General features: G+C 38.5%; 2 protein-coding genes across 4 annotated transcripts in view; one reads left to right on the top strand and one right to left on the bottom strand.

The window, feature by feature from the left end:
- The window catches only part of LOC135197261 (nuclear pore complex protein Nup85-like), a 57,247-nt gene that overhangs the window by 29,390 nt on the left and 5,303 nt on the right, over positions 1-22,554 (top strand). Inside the window, exons 9-15 of one of the 2 annotated variants that reach the window (XM_064224358.1) lie at positions 2,476-2,573; positions 3,232-3,449; positions 3,610-3,728; positions 3,869-3,968; positions 4,149-4,248; positions 4,492-4,617; positions 5,256-5,498. In XM_064224358.1, coding sequence (XP_064080428.1) covers positions 2,476-2,573; positions 3,232-3,449; positions 3,610-3,728; positions 3,869-3,968; positions 4,149-4,248; positions 4,492-4,617; positions 5,256-5,385 — 891 coding nt within the window. In that variant the 3' untranslated portion in view covers positions 5,386-5,498. Of the gene's footprint in view, positions 1-2,475; positions 2,574-3,231; positions 3,450-3,609; positions 3,729-3,868; positions 3,969-4,148; positions 4,249-4,491; positions 4,618-5,255; positions 5,499-22,554 lie in introns of those variants that run through there. The other variant, XM_064224359.1, reaches the window with a different exon arrangement.
- Positions 7,161-22,554, bottom strand: part of LOC135197262 (facilitated trehalose transporter Tret1-like) — a 56,954-nt gene continuing 41,560 nt past the window's right edge. For both annotated transcript variants that reach the window (XM_064224360.1, XM_064224362.1), the window contains 5 exons: positions 16,660-16,856; positions 12,667-12,817; positions 12,312-12,455; positions 11,494-11,597; positions 7,161-10,821 (listed from right to left, as the gene is read on the bottom strand). In XM_064224360.1, the coding sequence (XP_064080430.1) occupies positions 10,645-10,821; positions 11,494-11,597; positions 12,312-12,455; positions 12,667-12,817; positions 16,660-16,856 (773 nt within the window). In that variant the 3' untranslated portion in view covers positions 7,161-10,644. The remainder of the gene's footprint in view (positions 10,822-11,493; positions 11,598-12,311; positions 12,456-12,666; positions 12,818-16,659; positions 16,857-22,554) is intronic.

Here is a 22,554-nt window from a genome sequence, read left to right as displayed (position 1 = left end):
TTATAGTTACAATGGGATCCTATTTGGGCCTCAGATTCCGTGTTCTGACAAGATGGAACTGCTCCTCATCAATGTCTCTCTTGGTACTAATCGACCAAAAGGACGAGTGAGATTTTGGGCTTGGAATCTGAATCAAATTCTAGAAAGACTCGGCAATGGGTTCCTGCCAGCATGTATGTTTGGCAAAAGAACTATAACCTTTTATTCCTGGATCAACGCTTTCAGATAAAGGATTCGTTGTCCAGGCAATGTATTTACGTTGTTATCTACAAAAGAAGATAAGATTTAAACGTTTGCTGACAGAGTCTTTGGAATACGATGAGGGCTCAAAAACTACTTCCCAGAAGGTTCGAAGAGATATATTTAAAGAGCTAGAAATCGGGAATCCTCCCAATTTCAGCTCAGAGTCTCCTTAAACTTCCAGGCTCTTTCCCTGCCTTCGTGCAAGGATAGGGAAGATTTTGCAACGAGAGAACTCGTCAACATGTAGGAAGCGTGCTCGTTAGCAACTGAAGTATCAAGTATGATCCTCCTCGGAGGAAGACTGGTCTCTGGACCTATTAGATTTCCTATCGTTCTTACTGGATGTCGCCTACTACCCAATTTACCTCCCCTTGTTGCAGAGGCCATAAGCTCAAAGTGAAAGAATTTCTTCCACCCTTTTCCTTTCTCCTGATAAACGATTGTGGATGTTCAGACTTTCGGACAATGTAGCGCCAATCAGGCGCCAAATGCCAAACAGGTGTAAAGACGCCAGAGCAAGACAGTCCAATTAAACACTGTCATTGTCTGATGAGGAGAAGGAGTAGGCCTCCAATCTGGCGCAGATGCGCTAGAGGCGAATGAATCAGGCAAATAAAGTGTCCGAGGTGGACATCGCCAGTTTTCATCGAGACTCTTAACAAGCTCGAATCTCCAGCAAGTGGGGAGAAGTCAGCCAGGCGCGAGGAGCCAGCCAGGCGCGAGGCGCCAGGCAAGCGAAGCACCAGCCATACGCGAGGCACCAGCCAGGCGCGAGACGCCAGGCTGGCGCGAGGCACCAGCCAGGCGCTAGGCGCCAGCCAGGCGCTAGGTGCCAGCCAGGCGCAAGACGCCAGGCAGGCGCGAGGCTCCAGCCAGGCGCGAGGCGCCAGGCAGGCGCCAGTCAAGCGCGAGGCTCCAGTCAGGCGCGAGGCGCCAGCCAGGCGCGAGACGCCAGGCAGGCGTGAGGCGCCAGGCAGGCGCCAGGCGCCAGCCAGGGGCGAGGCGCCAGGCAGCGCGAGGCGCCCAGCCAGGGGCGAGGCGCCAGACAGGCGCGAGGCGCCAAAGCCCAGGCTCTGGGGCTTCATCTAGAAGAGATCTGTTGCAAAGAAAGCCCTGGTCTTCTTTGGAAGAGTGGAATCTCTAAAGCACTTCTTGAGTAACTTGACGTTTCCTTCAAACAGCTAAGAATTAAAAGCACTTGAAGTGCGAGCTTTTAACAATTCTTGTTCTTTCCATAACAATATGTCGTGAGAGTCATATTAGCTGTATAACGGGAGATGCAACTCTGTGTTGACTTCTCTTTGCACGAAGGAGATCAAGTGGGCCTATGAGAGATCCTTCTCTCTTTGTTATACGTGTCCACGGATGCGTTGCTGGGATAGGGAGCCGACACTGATCCTTAACTAGTGAATAAAATTTTTATTTTTTATTTTTTATTTTTTATTTTTTATTTTTAACATAAGTGTATTATTTTCTGGGTTATTTGAAATGAGTTTGGGGATAGCTCTTTTCAAATTAAGCACAAACCCTCGTGTTAGGATCAGGTGATCGGGATCGGTGTTGTGCTCCTTAAATTATGCCAATAGGCATTGGTGTATTCTCATGTAAGTGGATAAGACCCCATTGACAAATGACCACTAGATTCTGTCAAGTAAGTGGATAAGACCCCATTGACAGATCTACAAGAACTCTTAGCCATAGGTCACATCCTCGCTGAGGCTCTTGAGACGAAGCAGACTACTAGCAATAGCTAGGAAGTCGACCCTTCGTCTAAACACATAGGAACCAAGGTTTTATTTATTTATTACCTACAACGTATGTTGTTTACCTGTCTATTCAGTAATAGCTGTCTTTTACCCTCCACCAATGGTGTGAATCAGCTATGTATATATCTGACAGGTAAGTTGAATGTATAAAAATGATATTGTTATGATACAATAAAGTTTTATACATACTTACCTGGCAGATATATACAATTAAATGGCCCACCCAGCCTCCCCTCAGGAGACAGCTGGAAGAAAAAATATGAATTAGAAAACGGGTATGGTTCCTATTCCCGCCACCCAGCGGCGGGGGGGTAGATCACCTGACCTACCTGCCGCGTGTGCCGCGAAATTCGAATTTCTGTCGGACGACGGAGTAAAAGCTATGTATATATCTGCCAGGTAAGTATGTATAAAACTTTATTGTATCATAACAATATCATTTTTTGCAAATTCTTTTATTTTTAAGGTGATTAAAGAGTGCCAACTGGTCCTGGATAACAGCTGGTTCACAGCTCATGTAATGGATCTCTTGTACCATACTTTGGCCCTGAAGACAGAACAAAAGTAGGTGGTTTATTTTTTAATTGTATATGTAGTGGGTAATTTACAGATGCATATAATGAACTGAGTTTTCAAGGAAAGACTATTTAGGACTCTTGGGCAGGTTTGGGGTGTGTAAACAGAGACCTATCTCATTCCTACCCAGTTCAAGGCACTCTTTGATGCTGAACTCTAAATCTTCTGCAACTCCAATTTAGGTATAAAACAGTGTGAAGCCTGCACCTGCTTTAAACATGAAAATTACTTTGTATTAATGCTGTACTACTAAATTGTTGAAGACATTAGTTAAGGGTGTGAAGTCATGTCGTGGGATATTAGACAGGAGTAAGATGGGATTTGTTTGGTAATGGAAACAGCTATTGCAAATGACATTAGTATTCTTCTTCTCCTCAGTAGACTAGTGTATGTACATCTTGATTCCAAGACTGTCTGTCTTTGTTTATCCTTTCCAAATAGTAACACCACATACTTCTTTTTTTTTTTTTTTTTTTGTATGCTTTCTCACAGCAGTTTCTACCTTTTCCTTATGTACTCTGTATTTGCTGACACTTTTATACCCCCTTTTTTTCATCTTAATTGTGTGTTAATATTCACTCAGCACACAGCAGTACTGTTTTATATGAGTGTGCTTGTGAATAACAACAATGATGATTTTTTACAGATTTCTTCCAGAACTTCGTGAATCCCTATTACTAGATTATGCCAGTGTACTGGTAGGGCACCCAAGTCTATGGCAAGTTGGCATTTTGTACTTAGACCACTGTGGCCCATCAGGGTTGGCTATGTCACAGGCTGTTCTACAGCGAATTCCACTAACAGATGATTCCCGGGCTTCCAAAATAATTCAGATGGCCGGTGATAGGGATTTTGAAAGTGTTGGTAAGTGCATCTTTGTAGATGGTGCTGAAAGTTCTTAGTAAAACCTGTATAGCTCCATGTGGCATAACTTTTTGGTTACATTCCTAACTGGCAATCTGTTAAATACATATTTTAAAATTGTTTAAATATTGTAAATAAAAATATATGTTGTTTTCAACAGTCGTTAGCATATGTCGAGTGATGGGTCGCCGTGCACTCTCTCAGGATCGACTGGGTGCTGCCATCTGGTGGGGAGTGCGCTCTAGGGATTCAGCTTTTACTTCACATCTTGCTCACCAGGTTTGTGAAGCTTTAATAAAGTGATGGGTATACAGTAATTTGGTTAGCAGGCCTAGCCAAAGTAAAGTTACTTATGCTGCTTCTAATATTTTTATGATTAGGAATATGTTCAGTTCATATTTTTTTTTTGGCCATTACAGATTCTTCACAAATACATAGCCGAGGGTAGGTTTGAATCTTCACCACTCCTAGATCATTTAGGTCCAGCTATGTTGCTGTCTGACACCTTAACATTCTTAGGTAAGTTAGTATGACTAATGGATTAGTAAAACACTGTTTAAATCTGTGTTGAATGGCAGTTGCTATTGAAAAAGAGTAATGAGATTGACTTAACCGTCTATTTTCTTGAACTGTGTAGTTTGAATTTAATTGCTCCTTTATCTAGTGGTTGTGTTAGTATTAAAATTTTATTTTTTTCAGGCAAGTACAGAGAATTCCACACAATGTACCAGGACGGCAACTTTCATGATGCTGCATCACTTCTTGTTTCTTTGATATCCTCTAAATTAGCGCCAGAATAGTAAGTTATTCTTAACCTGTGGATTGCAAGTACTAGTGGCATATATTTTTTTCTCTATTTTTGCCCACCATAAATTATATAAAACAGATGTGGTTACACAATCCATAAAAAAAACTTTTCAGGGGTTACATTATTTTAAAGTAGTACACTAAAACTGTCAAGAATATGATAATTATTTTCAGTGATTATTAAGATGCATTTATTGGATTTTTGGATATTTACTAGAGTTTGCCCTCATTTCAGTTTTTGGCCTGTATTGCTGCTGGATGCTTTGCCACTTTTGAAGAGTGAGGACCCTGTCATCTCAGCAGAACAGACTTACGAACTGATGTATTGTCTGCACAATCTCAGTAACCTGAGTAGCAAAACGTAAGTAAAATTTGTTTCCACATGAAGTTATAGCTGTTTTGATCTCTGTAATTTGATCCTGTATGTGGCTTCCCGTAAATGTGAGCAAGAAAGAAAAGTCATTATGTTATTATTGCTTTAGAAACTGTAGGTAAAAATGTCATTTCTGCCAATTTTTTAACCTCTTTGCAGCAACAAACTGAACAAATTTATCTCTTATAAGTTAATCTTGGCAGTCACTATGTAGGTGGACACGACTGAGTATCCCTTATGTGACAAACTTTTGTTGGTATGGAAGGGTTTTTATTTTAGTCCCTATTTTGTACTTAATACTCAGTTGAACAAGTGATGATATCCCCATTAATCCTGCTATGAAAGATACAAATCTTTGCTGCAAAAAGTATTCCTTTCTTCCTGCTGCCAATTGACATAAGGCGAATATTGTTCTTTAAGTGCTAGAGAAAAGCTGTTGTAAGAGTGAAAGGGGAATTCCCCAGTGCCTGGCAAAGTCACATTTTACAAGAAGTGGTTTGGATTTATGAATATGTAATCAAAATTTAAAATCTTGTTCAGGTCATATCGTTATTGCATGTGAATTTGGAAGTTGAGATAATTTTTCTTTTGTCATTTTTATTACATTTGGTTTCTCTAATTTTCAGCTTGGATAATCCTATGGAAACAGAAGCAGCAAAAGCAGCATTTGCTCACAAAGAGAAGGAGATAAGATTAGCGCTCTCAAATAATTTAGCGCGAGCCATTATTCATGAGGGAACTCTTATTGAAGACTGACTTGCTTTATAATTAGAGTATGATGTAAGATCTTTTATATGTATATTTTTTTGTACTTGATGAGTGATGACAAACGTGATTTAGCACTCATTGATTATAGTATAATAAAACTATTCGTTATCTGAAACCTTGGAAAATGTGTGTATACTGATCTGTTGAAAACTTTTATCATGTGGAAGTTGCTAAAGAAAGGAGGTTCATGTTAATGTTTACAGTACCTTCCTCAATCATCCCAATGCCTGGTTTTAATACTACAAAAAGAGTACATTGAGTGGTGGCAGGCATACAGAAAAAGTCATTGTACCGAGTGTAAGTGAACCAAATAGCATAAGTTTCTACAATAAAACTAGCGTTTATTCAAACCTATTAATCATATAATAGCCTTTAACTCTGAAGAATACATCCAAAGAACAAAAAAAAATGGTTCTAGTGGACATGCCTAACCAACTCCCAGATCAATACGAAAACAGAGTTTGTATTAAAAACCACTAATCATTAAATATCCTGAATCACCATTTAGAAGGAGGGGATAATAGATAAAGATGTACCTGTCAGAAGTTCATTCAAGACCCAAGGAAAACCAATGGCGAGTTGGCCAGGGTAAATCCAAAAAAACTTCAGGCAGCAGAAGAATCTCCTGATGATGGGCTCATCCATTTGTTTCTATGAGAATGCAAAAATTCTTCAAGTTTATGGATTACTGTACCTTCAGTAAAAGTTGATCCAGTCACGTTTTTCTGCTGCTGCCATGCTGTCAACTTGTCTACACTTTGCTGGACTGTATAATATGGCAGTTGCTGAACTTTTCTGTTTTCACTGATCCTTTTGCAAAGGATGATATGTGTAGACTGATTGGAGCTCTGGTTGGTGCAATGGCAGTCAGTCTCTGCAATCCCCTTGGGTCCCTTGAGTTCCATATCGTCTGTTTCTACTGCGATACTATAAGGTATCCTCAGGAGACTGAGATGTTGAAGGTGCAGCGAGTACATTAGTTCGCAAGAGTGCTCATGACTGATCGCTGTCATCTCACGAGAGGAGGACCTACCCTGGCTCTTCTGTGCACTGCTCATGATGCCCCTGCATAGGAGAGACACCTTGCCTGCCTATTTTGGCATGTAGGCTAGCCTGGCTAATTCTGCTTCCTGCTCTAAGCCCAAAATTGAGAAGGCAGCCATCTGGTCCCCCTTGATGTTTTTGGATTGTGACACTCGGCCTCAGCCAAGGGGCATCCTCCCTCAGTCAGCATCAAATAGGGTGAAAACTGGAGCATCATACAAGTTCAAAAGTTGGGCATGCGTTGGAGAGACCAAAAAATATAAAAGGTACAAGGTAATGCAGCTATAAGACCGAAAGGTACTTTCCAAGGAACTTTAGTATCGTCTATAATCCTTGGCTGTGGGCACACTGTACAATGTACCCCATAAGGGGTTCATTGCAACTCTGTTAACATATATATTACTATGATTTATGTATATATAATGAAGTTCTTTGTCTTGCTCCCAATTATTTTTTTACCAGTTTCATAACAGTCCAAACTCAATGACAGAACCCAATTTAAAGATAGAATTTGGCAAGTGACGAAATAACAATAAAAAGAGAGATGAATTTAATATAATTAATATTTTGTATAATATAAAATTCAGCTTTGTTTCATTATTTAGGAATCTGGTAATATAAATAATTTTTTCTAAAATATATCTTAAGAGTTAAATTACATATAACAACCAACAACTTTTCACTTCAAAATATGATGTGTAAAATTATACCAATTATAATAACAAAGAATAATTATTTTAATGATGCACTTAGCTTTCATAATACATGCAAAAAGAGAAAAAAAGTGCTACATGAAACTGCAATTCAATATAAAGAGGCACTATAACTATTTCCCTGCTGTTCCTCATGAACAGGAAATTGCTATGGCTTATGAAAATGGCATTATTGTTTAATATATGACAAACACTTTTATCTATTGAAAGCATAACACACAATATACTCAGTCAAAAACTGAACAAGAAGCAGTGTCAAACATTTGATGAAATCACCTACTGTTATTCAACATGATTGAATCTATGAATTTTATTTCTTTGAAAAAAAAAAAGAGTAAATATGAAAACCAACCAAGGAAACTTGATTACTGTACATCAAACCTTAAAGTCAAAACACAGAACCAAGGAAGATAGCTAAAATCAACCAAACATTATATTGTACAGCAATACCTCCTCTTACAGTATTTTCTTTTCTGGTATTTTTTACCTTACGGCAGTTTTTTAAATTCTAAAAATACAAAAATCACGTAAAATCAAAATAGTACAGAACCACTTGAATACAAATGATATACGTGTTTTCTCGACTTACGGTGCCTTTTCAGTGCCGTTACCAGCATCTTACAGTACCGTAACTTGATGCTGCATCAAGTTATGGTGTTAGCGGCAAGAATAGGTATCAAGTTAACGGCACTTATGGCACTGTAACTTGATGCAACATGAAGTTATGGCATTGTAAGTGCTGTTAAAGCACTGATGGGTGAAAAACTGATTTACAGAAGAAATCAACTTACGGTGACTGATTCTGGCTTAAGCTTAGATTGTCCATATCAATATTAAGCAGAAAATATATATTAAATTGATAATTTACCGTGGAATGTTGTGAAACAAAATAAATACATTCAATACTTCTTGAAGGTCAAGACTGTTGGAAGGAGGAGATTTGCTGAAATATTCTAAATTTATTGATCTAATCACTTATTTTACATTAACTTTTCTTATAATGCCTGATCTATTTCGAGATGTATCTAATGACAATTTATGAAGAGGGTCCTGCAAGCTGTTTACATAAAATAATCCACAATAGTGCATGCAGGCATTACGCCTCATGTCTTACCAGGTACACATTAAAAATTTTGGGGGTTGTCTTTACATTAGCATTAATTAAGTGTTAAATTTATTAATAAATAATTCATGAAATTGGATTTTTATATTTTGAGTGTTGGAAATTTAGCCTGCTCATATTCACTTAATTAAACTATTCTATTTATTGTGGTCCATCATTAATTTAAGTCACATACTAACAGCACCATGCCTTCATAATACAATCTGCACAGTTTTCATTGTATATATGTTTGTTTGTTTGTATGGTGTTGTTACGTTGCATGGAACCAGTGGTTATTCAGCAACTGGACCAACGGCTTTATATGACTTATGAACCATGTCGAGAGCGAACTTCTGTCACCAGAAATACGAATCTCTCACCCCTCAATGGAATGCCCGAGAATTGAACTAACATCCACTGAGGTGGTAGACCAACACCATACCAACCACGCCACTGAGATGCTCATTGTATAAATGGTTCAGTGCTTGAATCATCTTTAGGTTGTGATGTAAGAGGGCTACTTTGTATTTACTCTTCCGTGTTGTGACTACCAAAAATCGACAACTCGGGCCTAATCAGAGTTCGTATTTCATCACAATGTTTCTAATAAGAATAAAATCCAACCCTGAATAAACCTTTCTACAACCTAAAAATCAACTGAATATATTTGCTTCACATCTAAAGAGAAGTGCAAAGAATATTCACAGAGAAATTTCCTATATTTTAAGAAATCAGAATGCAAATGGAATGCACAAGCATAATATGTAATGAAACCATTTTATGGAATGATGGATAAAACGGGAGAGAACACTATCACAATGCATAAACTACCTTCCATACCAAGAAATCAGCAAGGTAAAGATTCAATAACGGATGATGCTACAATCAGGAAGCATGCCTGGCCTTCAACCATGAAAAACATTTTTGAAATTACACTGCATGAATTAGAAAGTTAATTGCAGACTTTTATGGGAGTAAATGGATGAAACTTCCTGTCAATATGCATACTAATCTAAGCATGTTGTAATTTTGCATAAACCAGTAGCTGAAATTTTCTTTTGCAAAAAACCTGCTTTATGTATGTCAGAAAATACCAGTCATACTGACAATTCAAATTTTGTATACAATATGAAGCATTAACAAACTTGTGCAAAGGACTCTGTAATTCTAAGAAATTAAAGATATCACTATATCTGGTGTGTACAAAATAATACTTCAATTACATACAAATTGCTTATTAAAAAACAAAACACCCATCTAAACCAGTGGTGTAAAGCATATCCCAGTCTCTAATTTGTTAAAACACTAATAAAAAGTGACAACAGCGTACAGTCTTACAATGTACTTCTATTTTAAACCTGAAGAGATGCAAAAAACCTATAATGATGGGACAGAGCAGGATAAAAGGTCACTTTAAAAAAAAAAAAAGTATTTTCTACTTTATGTGATTGTACCAGACCAGTAAGCATGATTAATATTAGTGTTATATAAACAGGTTTTTCACTTTCATTCTGAAGTTGAATAAAATGAGTAATTCAGAGATGGGTAACTTTACCTTCAACAACAAAAAATTATGCCAATTTAGTAAGCATTAAATATACAAAACTAATTTTGATAGATAATGTGTAATAACTAAATAAACAGATATTGTTATAAGATTCTGACACAAGGAAGAGGGCTTGACAAACCTTCACCTTGCTCAACTGACTCATGAAATTCAACTTGTGAGGAGACATGTTCTTGTAGTGACCATACATGTATTAGTTTAGAGCCACTACTACTTACAGCCAAGTTATAAGTTGGCTCCATGTAGCTGCTATCTAACCCCCCAACCAATTGACAATCCACCAGGAATCGGGTTGATGGATAGTTATTGAAGATGAATGTTTAAATGGACCTGGTGGATGGATAGTTATTGAAGATGAATGTTTAAATGGATATGATTTATATAAATTGGTACTGTGATGCTAAAGTAATTTGAACCTCTCCTTCCTCACTTAATGAAAATTTGACAAAAATATCTGGGGTGAAATACTTTCTGAATGAAATACAACCTTATTATGAAGTGCATTTTGTAAGTTTAAATTTACTAAAGCTCTAACCATGGTAAAACCGACTACAGTACTACAACCATCTACAGTACTCTAAGATCTGATTCCATCAAAAATAATGCTGTACTGTAGTATCACATATAAAGATAAAAAACTTTATATTAGGCAAAATATAAGCATCAAAGACAACATTCTATGAATTGAGATACAACAATTGTCAGATCACACAAAAGAAAATTCAGTAAAATATCACATGCATTCTATCAAAGAAGAATGGACCACTATAGGTAAAGTAAATTTAGAAGTAGTATACTGTTACCTAAACACAACCATCATCTTAGAGTTCATTTCTTCTTCTTGAACTGGAACTGCTTGTTGTATGGCCACCAAAATATGCACTTATCTCTTCCAGTGTTTTACCTTTTGTTTCTGGGACAATACTGACACAGAAGATCAGATTGAGAACACAAATACCAGAGAAGAGCCAGTAAATCCCGTGGTCTCCTATTTCATTCTGTGAAAGGAAAATGATTGAGGAGAGACTTTCCTTAGGAGGACTTTAGAATAAAATATATTGTTCATTTGTTTATAAAAAAATCGTAATATTAAAAAGTTGAGGTTTAATCAGCAATCTTTATGAGAAAGAAAACTGTAGTGCACCAAGTTTCTGTAAAATATATACAATACAGAAAATTGCCTATAGATGCAGTCCCCAGGTTATGATGGGGGTCCCGTTCTTGAGACACGTCGTAAGCCGAAAATTATTCGAAGCCAGAACATTGTAAAAAATCCTAAGAAAACCTTACTTTTAATGCTTTGGGTGCATTCAAAACTATGTAAACTGCATTCTTATTGCATTTTGCATAAAAAAAACCTTGAAATATTGATTATTTTGCATTTTTGGTGTCATATTTCTTCTGCCAGATCAGCATTGTAGGCGCCGTAAATCTGGAACATGCGTCGTAACCCTGGAAATAATTTCTGATGAATATAATTGAAAAGTGCCTTAACCTCGGAACGTTGTAAGCTGAACCCATCATAACCCAGGGACTGCCTGTATATCAAATTAATTTTGAGCTGAAAGTAACTTTTATAGTCAATGAAGACTCAATGAAGAGTAATTTGATTTGATGTGAAAAGTAACAGAGCTATCTGTTGCACATGAGTATATAAAATATTCACTCACCTTTAGTGGCAAAAACATTATTGTTACTATAAATGATAAGCTCCAGTTACACAGTGTCGCTACGCTGGCTGCCACCTCTCTCACGTTAGAAGCAAAAAGCTCACCTGGCAAGAAAAAATAAAAATGATAATTTGGCATAAAATTGAATGCTTAGTCCATTCATCAGTCATACTGTGCTGTACTTCAAGGATCTGATATGCATCTGTTATCACATAATGATTCAATAAAATTTTTTAAGTCTTGTTAAAATATATTTTTAAAATCTTATCACACCTAGTTCCTTCATTTGCTTTTAATATAGAAGGCAGCTGATCAAGCAAATATATATACTGGAGGGGACCCTACTATATCAAAGGCCTTCACCCACAAATGCAAATTTTAATTACAACAAAGAATTTGTAAATTAGTCTATGGTATTCTGCCATTCTGCTTCTTTTCCCTATTATTTTTTTGAACCTCTGGTTAAACGTTTTGGTTACAGATCTGAAAATCAGTTTTGTTTTTATGGACTGCTTTTATTCAACTGTCGTTTACAAGGAGCTTTTCAATTTCTTCCTCTTCTCCTTAAGACAAAATATTTATTTCTCCTGACATTTTACTTCTGACTCATGACCATTCTACTTTAGACATTCTACCCATTCTTTAAAGTTTATACAGATCTAGATTTTTCTCACATCTGGTTCTCATAAATTTAGAATAAATATTTTGCAAATGCTTTTCTTTGATTTATATATTGTTCTCAAATCTCAATCACTTGAAATAGTGTATAAAAATTACAATGAAGAATCTACCACAACTATTTTTGTAAGCTTACGTACTCATCATAAGCCATGGGATGGGTCCATAACCATACGAAAAGGAAAGAATGTAAGTTATAAGGGCCACAAGTGGTAACCATCCTAAAGTTGCAACAGCCCAGGTCTCATCCACCATCTTCTCATAAAAGAAGATGCCCAATACGACTGCAAAGAGAAAAGTAACAATAGATATATACAACTTCCTTACAAAAACAAACTCATATCTTGGTGAAACTCAATCATTATCAAAATCCATTTCTGAGTGAAAACTAAAATCACTTAACAAAATATGCTAACATTTTCATGATATATTTTTCCCTTTTGCATGGTAAAAATGGAAAATATAAGTTTCCCAGTTGTAAATCTAGACACAAACCTAATGAAATAGCCATGACAGATGACGATGCAATAAGCAGCAGTTTGCGGCCAGCTTTGTCCATAACAACAACGGCAAATAAAGTGGCTGCTACTTGCACAACGCTGATTATGATGGAACAGTACGCAGCTTGCAAGGTTGATCCAGCATCCTATAAAATCAAAACACTTCAAGTGAACTTCAGGGCACCTGTAAACTTAGCAAAGTTCAGTCTTTCATTAACTTTAATGTAATTATATGAAGCTTCAAAAGCTAGCCAAAGAAAAGTGATTAGATACAAAAAGATCAAAACTTTAATGAATATTTAGATGAAGGAGGGAAAACTATAAAACTATTGGAAATTAAGAGAAGAGTATATCATTGAGTTTATGACAATTCAAAATATAAAAACTTCAAAAGCCTATGTATTCTGAAAGGTCTGAAAACTTCATGGGAAATAACATAAAAACTTCAAAAGCCTATGTATTCTGAAAGGTCTGAAAACTTCATGGGAAATAAAGAAGAAACAATTTTGTCACAGGTTACTGTGACCAAAAAAAACTCCAGTACCTCATCTCACCCTGAACATTTTTCCTTCCAAAATGGCAACATTTATAATAATTACAAAAATGTACTAGATGTTCAACTAAATTTATGAAGGGAAAGATTATAAATGGAAACTTACAGCACAAACATGGAATCTTTTAAATTAATCTTTTCAGAGACTGACGAAATAAAACTAAAATTTCTCTAAAACTTCCTTTGCTCAATAAATTTCTTCTTTCCATGCACTCCCTCCTACAGAATTTATGATACCCTATGAAAATGTTGCATGCACAGGGTATCACCAGACTCAATACTAGAATAAGAACATTTTGTGCTATAAGGGTTTAAAAGTAGCTCTGGTATGATTTTTTGTTAATTTATTTTACAAAATTCATCCACGTTGAGATTTTTTGGGATGTGATACTTTATGGTCAGTGATATATATTTTCCACATACAATTCCTTGAAATAACCACAATATTGGCGTTTTTCTGTGCCCACTCTCAATGCACAATCACCTGGGATGTGAATGTCAGTCAACATTCATAATCTTTCACTCTTAATAATACTAATAGGAAAATGTATAAATGAACATTATTCACTTTAGATAATATATTATTATTTGCCATCCTAATTCTTGTGATTGTGAGATGAAATTTAATAACACAATTCATAAAAAACTCAATAACTAGTTTTTTAAAACCCTTATTGTACAAGACATGTTTTGCCTATTAGCTTTGATCACAAGTCACTTAATTTTTTTTCTAGTACTATTATAAAAATGTACATACATATATTTATTCTAAGAGAATCTGGCATAAGGAGGACTGCAGTCCGGAACGGTGTTCACTTATGAAACATTTGTCAAAACAAATTATGAACTGAGCTGTTCAATAAATGTCTTTAATGAAGAAGCAATGATTTCTTTCCAGTGCTCTGAGTGTTAAGAGAAGATGGAGAGACTGCATTCAAAAAGACATGAGACATGTAGAAACAGACAAAAAGAGGACACTAGATAAAAACCCTGCAAAATGCTCATTAAAAACAGCAACCCTCACCTAGGGATTAAGCTAAGAAGATGATCTTTAAACTTAGCCCTTCCAACCATGAGACAACTCAAGCATTGTGACATCATCCTAACATCCCATACACTAAAAACTATGCTCATTAGCGATTCTTTAAGAATTTGCAATCTTAGTTATGGCACAAAGCTAAGGATATACAAAAATGAGAACGGAGGTGTTGAAAAAGCATTGCACCATTATTAGCTGAAAGTGTTATGCTGTTACAAACAAAAATCTCTATTAATAGGAAAGCTACTACCATCATCACCATTGCAAGTTGCTCAACCATATTATCAACTCCAAAAAACAGTACAAGTATCACTAGGCTGGCTGATAGAGTTTTACTGCCACCTCTTGTTAGTGCTTTGCTGATGGAAGAGAATAAATATCAATGAATACAGAAAACAATGAAGAAATATGATAACAAAAACCCAGTTCTAAAACAACAGTAAAAGTTTAAATATACATAATCTGCTTGTAGGTAACAATATTTGTGGAAGTTCAAAAATGCAGTAGCATTAGAATACAAAAATTTCTGAAGGGAAGAGCATGAAGAACTAGACAGTAATAACTAGAGGAATAAAAAAACAGCAATGAGACACTCATATATCCATAACAAAATGAAAGGAGTATAGCATATTCTGATACTTTTGCTTTTGAATAATTCATATCTCAAAAGAAAGCGATCTGGTGCTGTATGGTTTTCAAGGTAATACTAGGAAAAAAAAAGAAAAACAAGTCCAACCTTTACTTTATGAACAATTAATTCATATAAAACTTCCTCATTCTCATCATTACCTGGAGGGGACATTGCATAGGGAGAATACTACTTTATATTTTGCAGTTAATTTTGTGACTAAATCTTTCAGATTCTAGTCAACATTCAGAAGAAATCAATTGTTCAGGCTGTATTGAGTAACTACTATGAGATTCAGGGTCTCTGTAACACGGTTTTTTGGACTTTGTTCCTTGTCAAGGCATCGGATGTAGCTGAAAGTTGACACATGTATATTTTACAACCACACACAAATTTTGTCAGCATTATCAATAACCTAAACCCGATAGTTTTAATTTTTATAGAGTAAAAATGATCTAGCCGACGCCATGGCCAATGATTACGAGCCAAGAGTCGAAAAACATTCATTACGTAAGCAAGGTTAACAAATACCTTTTGACTAAATGTTGCCCCGCCCATCCACTAGACAGAAATGCCATCGGCTCTGAAACCCAAAGACTTTATGAATGGCGGAATGATACATAGATGTGAGTGGGGTATCAGTGCTAGCGTAGTAATACTACTGTAGCAGTAGTGCCGCAACAGTATAGCAGTAATATACATGAATTAAACGTTTAGACCAACTGCTGGGATCCTTGAGGATCATTTAGCACTTCTTACAACTACTCGAGAAATTAGTTTTTATAGCCAGAAGTTAAATTTTCTAATCCAACAATGCCCATGGTAGCCTTCAGTGTTATCCTGAATTATAACGAGGCGAAAGTGGGTGGAGCCTCATGAAGTCACCATTCTGACGATAATCATTGGTGAAGGTTTAAAGCCAATATACGGTACCGGCTATTTTTTTTTTTTCAGTAAATAGGTAGATAGCCAATAAATAAAAATTTCTTGACATTGGATATAGCAGTTATCAAATCAAGCTTGTCTACTTTGTTTTTGGTAATTACCAACTATTCCCTACATCTTGTCAATCTGATTGTGACCTATAAGTAGACTGTAATTTCTTTGGAAACTTATTTTGAGAGTTAGACTAATAATCGAAGTGTTTTTGTATTTATTAACATATTTTGTTGGTTTGTTCATTATGACAATTATCAGTGGGGAGGTTCCAGAGTTCATAAAGGTGTACTGCTTTGCTTGTATTTAAATTTGTATGTCATTGTTGCCAGAGGTTTGGCCTTCGTTACGTATAGCCAATCATCCATCGAGAAAGAGGGAAGAAATGATGTCATAAGTTACGTAACGAGTGCGTTCGAAACCTTTTCTCTGAGTAAGTTGGCCCGTCTTCAAAAAAGGTCACTTTTACATTATAAGTACCAAATTTATTCAACCTACGTAGTGCAGAATACACTCAAAATTTATGTGTTGATATAATATGTATGCTGAATAAGCGTTATATTTATGAAATGCATAGATAAAAATTTATTGCGAAAAAACCGTGTTACAGAGGCCCTGAATCTCATAGTAGTATTATAAATGTGAACAATGAAAGTTATTTATTAAAGGATTATTCAGCAAAAAATCAATAAAAGATCTTCCTCGGTTCAGAAGGACTTCACAGGGATGTTCTCTCAAGTGTGTACATGCTTGGGAGAACATCCCTGTACAATAATCCCCCTTAAATCTGTTTGCAGAAAATGCAGAAAATAACATCAAAGGCACAACTCACCTGGAATATTATAGACAAATTGAAAAGCACAGGATTAATGCCTGAGAACTGTTGGAAGAACATGAGAGCGATAGATATAAGCAAAGGTTTCAAGTTATACGGTTTAAGCAGATCTCGAAAAGATGCCTTATTACGCTTTGCTTCTTCTATGGATTCTCGTATCATGTCCAGCTCCGTTTGGATGTTGTAGTTTGAACCTGAAAGTAATAAGATGATAAATTTTTAGTTGCTAGGAAACTTTTCTCTGGTACTGCATCTGCTGAGTAATGTGCTAATGTGATTCATCTGCCAAAGGGGGACGCCAATAGTACGGGAATTTTGATGATAATTATGTACATATTTACAAAGTAAGTCAAATAAGAAGGACATGATCTGTAGTTATATATTTTATCCAATATAGAACAATTTTAGGTTTTAGTCAAATCAACGATATGGTCAACGCTTCATTTGACTTCAACAGAATATGGTCACGGCAGTGGTTTGGAGAAGAATGATGAGGCTGGTGGCGTCTACTATTTTATAGTCAATGGATCAGCCGGGGGCAGGTCACACATTGAATTTTCATTGGCTGGTGGCACAATGCTGGTCTCCTATTGGCTAGATTAAGTTCCTTGCAAACCACTTCCTATGGTTGCGTGTCACTGTTGCTTGAATTCGCATTGGCTGTGCTGTGGGGATGCTCACCTCAACAGGCATCTAAGGGCCGGGCACACGTCACCACCCCGTGACGTCACGCTCAAGCATCATTGGTCCGCCAGGCTGCAGCGACGCGACCTTCAAGCCTGAGAGGTGGCTGGCAGGGAACTTTCTCCAGCCAATAGGAAACCAGTATTGCTCCACTAGCCAATGAAAATTCAGCATGTGACCTGCCCCCGGCTGACCCATCAACTATAAAATGAGTAGACCCCACCATCGTCATCATTCTACTCAAAATCATTGCTGTGACCATATTCAGTTGAAGTAGAATGAGATGTTGGCCATATTGTTGATTTAACTGAAATTGTCTGTATTGTATAAGATACTATATAACTATACATCATGTCGCCCTTACCTGACTTACTTTGTAAATACATAAGTATATTGACAAAATTCCCGTATATTGACTTCTCCCTTCGGATGATGAAACACATCGCCACGTTACTCACCAGATGTAGTACCAGAGAAAAAATGTTATTGTCATGATACAATAAAGTTTTATGCATACTTACCTGGCAGATATATACTTAGCTATAGACTCCGTCGTCCCCGATAGAAATTCGAATTTCGCGGCACACTCTACAGGTAGGTCAGGTGATCTACCGCCCCGCCGCTGGTGGCGGGAATAGGAATCATTCCCGTTTTCTAAGACAGATTTTCTCTTCCACCTGTCTCCTGAGGGGAGGTCGGGTGGGCCATACACCGTATATATCTGCCAGGTAAGTATGCATAAAACTTTATTGTATCATGACAATAACATTTTTATGCATTCAACTTACCTGTCAGATATATACTTAGCTGATTGGCACCTTTGGCGGAGGGTAAGAGACAGCTAATCTACTGAAATAGACAGGAAACAACATATGTTGTAGGTAATAAAATTAAAAACCTTGATTCCTACCTGTGTTAGCGAAAGACTTCATGGCTACTGCCTAGGAGCCCGTATCGCTTCAAGAGCCTCAGTGAGGTAGTGACCTCATGCTAAGAGTTCTTGATGGTCTGTTACAGGGGTCTTACCCACTTACGCTTCAGAACCTTAGGATCTTTGTCAATGGGGTCCTATCCACTTACATGACAAAACACCTTGCCTATTGGCATGATCATAGAGCACGACACTAATCCCGATCACCTGATCCTCATTGGGGTTAGTACTAAGATTGAAAGTAGTCATCCCCGAACATCCTTTCAAGCAACCCACAACTCAACAACAATATTAAAACTAATTATTAAAAATATTAAAAACAAATTTAAGAATCAGCGTCTGCTCCATTTCCCAGCATAGTATCCGCTGATACATAAGGTCCAAGAGCGAAACATTTATCGTATGTTATTCTAACATCCTTTAAATAGTTTGGATGCAAATACTGAATTGCACCTCCAATAAGTTGCTGCAAAATGTTTCTCATGGACATATTCTTCGTAAAAGAAAGAAAGGGAAGTTGCCACAGCCCGGACTTCGTGAGCTTTCACTCTCAGCAGCTTTAAAGAGTTCTCTTGGCAAATCCTATGAGCTTCGGTAATTACATTTCTGACAAAGAATGCCAGTGCGTTCTTTGACATAGGTCTCTTGGGGTTTCTTACCGAACACCAAAGACCTTGTCGACATCCCTGAAGCTGTGTCTTCTTTTCTAAATAAAATTTTAAGTCCTGACTGGGCAAAGGGACCGATCCAACTCTCTTCCTACCAGAGAAGAGAGTCCCTTGACAAGGTTTAGAAGGGTTCTCATTCTTTGCTAGGAAAAGATCCTGGAAAGAAATGACAGCCGAGTCTTTTCTAAATCCCACCCGAGAGTCCAAAGCATGCAATTCACTGATCCTCTTAGCAGTTGTGAGAGCCAACAGGATATGCATTTGCTAGTAAGATCTCTGAATGAGATTTTATCTATAGGTTCGAACCTGTCCGACATCAAGAACTTTAGGACAACGTCCAGGTTCCAACTCGGGGGAATCGACGATCTCAATTTCGTAGTCTCAAAAGACCTGATGAGATCATGAAGATCCTTATTATTTCTCAAGATTCAGCCCTCTGTTTCTAAAAACAGCTGAGAGCATGCTCCTATATCCCTTGATAGTTGATACGGCCAATTTGGATTCTTCTCTTAAGAAGAGGAGAAAATCCGCGATTTCGGTTACAGAGGTATTGGAAGAGGACAGCTTCTTCGACCTACACCATCTATGGAAAACTTCCCACTTCGATTGGTAGACCCGCAGGGTAGAGGCTCTGCGGGCTCTAGCAATTGAAGTTGCCACTTTCTTTGAAAAGCCTCTCGCTCTGACCAGTCTTTCGATAGTCGAAAGGCAGTCAGGGAGAGACTTTGGATGTTTTTGTGGAACCTCTCGAAGTGGGGTTGTCTGAGCAGATCTGTCCTGTCTGGTAGAGATCTGGGAAGTCCACCGTCCATTCCAGTACCTCTGTGAACCAGATTCGGGAAGGCCAAAAGGGAGCAATTAGAGTCATTCTCATTCCCTCCGATGCCACAAATTTCCTTACTACTCCCCCCAGCAATTTGAATGGGGGAAAGGCGTATGCGTCTATGCCTGACCAATCCATGAGGAAGGCATCGATCGCTGTGGCTCTGGGATCTTCTCTAGCGAGCAGAAGTTGTCTATTTTCCTGGAGAGGAACGTGGCAAACAGGTCGATCTGGGGTCTCCCCCAGAAGTGACCATATTTGTCTGCAGACTCCTGAGTGGAGCATCCACTCTGTCGGGAGAACCTGGTTCTTTCTGCTCAACCTGTCTGCCCTTAGGTTTTTTACTCCTTGGACAAACCTTGTACGCAGAATAATGCCCCGTTCCTCTCCAGGTTATAGAGCTCTCGCTATTTCGTTCAGAGAGAAAGAGTGAGTGCCCCCTTGATTCCGGATGTAAGCCAGAGCTGTGGTGTTGTCGGAATTGACTTGAACTACCACCCCTCTGACTTCCGCTTCAAAGTATTCCAGGGCTAGATGAATTGCCAGGAGTTCCTTCGCAATTGATGTGCAGAGTAGTTTGTTGTCTGGTCCAAATACCTGCTACTTCCTTTGGACCCAGTGTTGCTCCCCAACCTGTTTCCGAGGCATCGGAAAACAACACTCGGTGAGGGTTCCTAATCAAGAGGGACACCCCTTCATTCCTTGTTAATGGGGTTAACCACCACTTTAGGTCGGATTTTATCCCCTGTTGGATGGGAAAAACGTCTGACAAGTCTCCTGTCTTTTGACTCCACATCCTCTTTAGATAAAATTGCAGAGGTCTGAGATTTAATCTTCCTAGGGAAATGAACTGCTCTAACGAGGAAAGGGTGCCCAGGAGACTGAGCCATTCCCTCGCCGAGGTCCGTTCTTTCCCTAAGAAGTTCGAGATCTTTTTCTAAGCCTCGAGTAATTCTGTCTTGAGATGGAAACGCCCGAAAACCCCGAGAATCCATCTGTATCCCCAGATAGACTATGTTTCTGTCTGGGGATCAATTGTGATTTCTCGAGGTTCACGAGCAGTCCCAGAGATTTTGTCAAGTTCAAAGTCTTCTCCAAGTCCTTCAAGCACTGAATTTCCGATTTTGCTCTTATTAGCCAATCGTCCAGATAAAGGGATATATTTATCCCCTCTAGATGTAGCCATCTCGCAACATTCATCATTAGCCTCGTGAACACTTGAGGGGCCGTAGAAAGGCCAAAGCATAGGGCTCTGAATTGGTATACTCCACAAATCGGTTCAATGCGCTCACATCCAGGACCGGTCTCCACCCTCCCGAGGATTTCGGAACCAGAAAAAGACGGTTGTAGAATCCTCGGGAATGCGGATCCCGAACCACTTCGATGGCCTCCTTTTGCAACATCTGTTCTACCAGTTGCAATAATGCTTCTTTCTTGGCAGGGTCCCTGTATTGGGCTGACAGTTCCCTCGGGTTCGTAGTCAAGGGAGGTCTGTCTCGAAAGGGGATCATATATCCCTTTGTTACCACGGAAAGGGACCAAATTTCTGCCTGTCTCCGAGTCCATTCTTCGGAAAATTTCCGAAGTCTGGCTCCTACCGGTGCTTGAAGGACTGTTGTCTCATTTCGCTCTCTTGATAGGTCTGAAGGAAGACCTACCTCTCTTCTGCACTCCTCTCTTCTTAAAAGAGGGTCTGGCCGAGGAGCTCCCTCGAAAGGGATGTTGAGGAGCCCGATTCTCTCTCTTAATAGGACCCGAAGTCCTCGATTTCTTTGCAGATTGGGCCAAGAGATCTTGTGTGGCCTTTCTGTCAAAGAATGAGAAATATCTTTTACTAGATTTGAAGGAAACAATTGGTCCGACAGAGGAGCATACAGAAGAGATGACCTCTGAGTAGGAGTAACTGCTTTCGTCAGAAAAGAGCTAAATAAGACTCTCTTCTTCAGAATATTCCAGTTCCAAACAGAGAGGCCACCTCTCCTGATCCATCCTGAACCGCCTTGTCCATACAGGAAAGAACACTATGAAGGACTTCTGGACTAAGAGATTCATTCTCTTGTGTCTTTTTGGCCAACACCCCCAAGGGACCAGTCTAAGAATTAAAAACTTCTAAGATTAACAATCAACCCTTGAGGAGATGGTCCATCTCAGAAGTCCCCCATGTGATCTTGCTGATGACAAGGCTTGTCTCCTAGACGAATCTACCAGATTCGAAAAATCTGCTTCGGCAGTGGACGGGAGAGCTAGACCCGTGGTTTGCCCGTCTCGTACCAAATTCCCTTCTTTCCTGATAGTCTGGAAGGAGGGCAGGTAAAGACTGTCTTCCCCGCCTTCTCCTTGGATTCCAACCATTTCCTACGAATCGGAGAGCCTTGTTCATGGAAATGGTTGGCTTCATTTTAATAAAAGATGATTGTTTCGGGACCTTCGTGCTTGTAAATAAGGACCTTGGAGAAGGAGGAGCAGTCGGGCTTAAAGAGTCCCCAAACTCTTGAAGTAAGAGGGCTGCCAGCGTCTTGTAATCTGACAAACCCGGAGCCGAGTGGTCTTCAGAGTCCGAAATCTCTTCCAAATCCAATTCCGAAGAGGATTGTTTATTTCCAACAGGAGACTGGCCTCTTGCAACATCCACCCCACTCTCGCAAGAACGACGACCGCCTGTGCGATAACTTGCGTCCCTACGAGAGATCGGTTGATCCTGCAAAACGTTACCTTATCCTTCTCCTGGCAAGAGCGATGGCCGCTTGTGCGACACCTTTCTCTCCTGTCAGACGAAGGATGTCCTC

This window comes from Macrobrachium nipponense, chromosome 18 (genome assembly GCF_015104395.2).
Source record: "Macrobrachium nipponense isolate FS-2020 chromosome 18, ASM1510439v2, whole genome shotgun sequence".
Lineage (NCBI taxonomy): Eukaryota > Metazoa > Arthropoda > Malacostraca > Decapoda > Palaemonidae > Macrobrachium > Macrobrachium nipponense.
The sequence above is the reverse complement of the archived record's forward strand: the minus strand, read 5'-3'. Positions and strand labels throughout refer to the sequence as shown.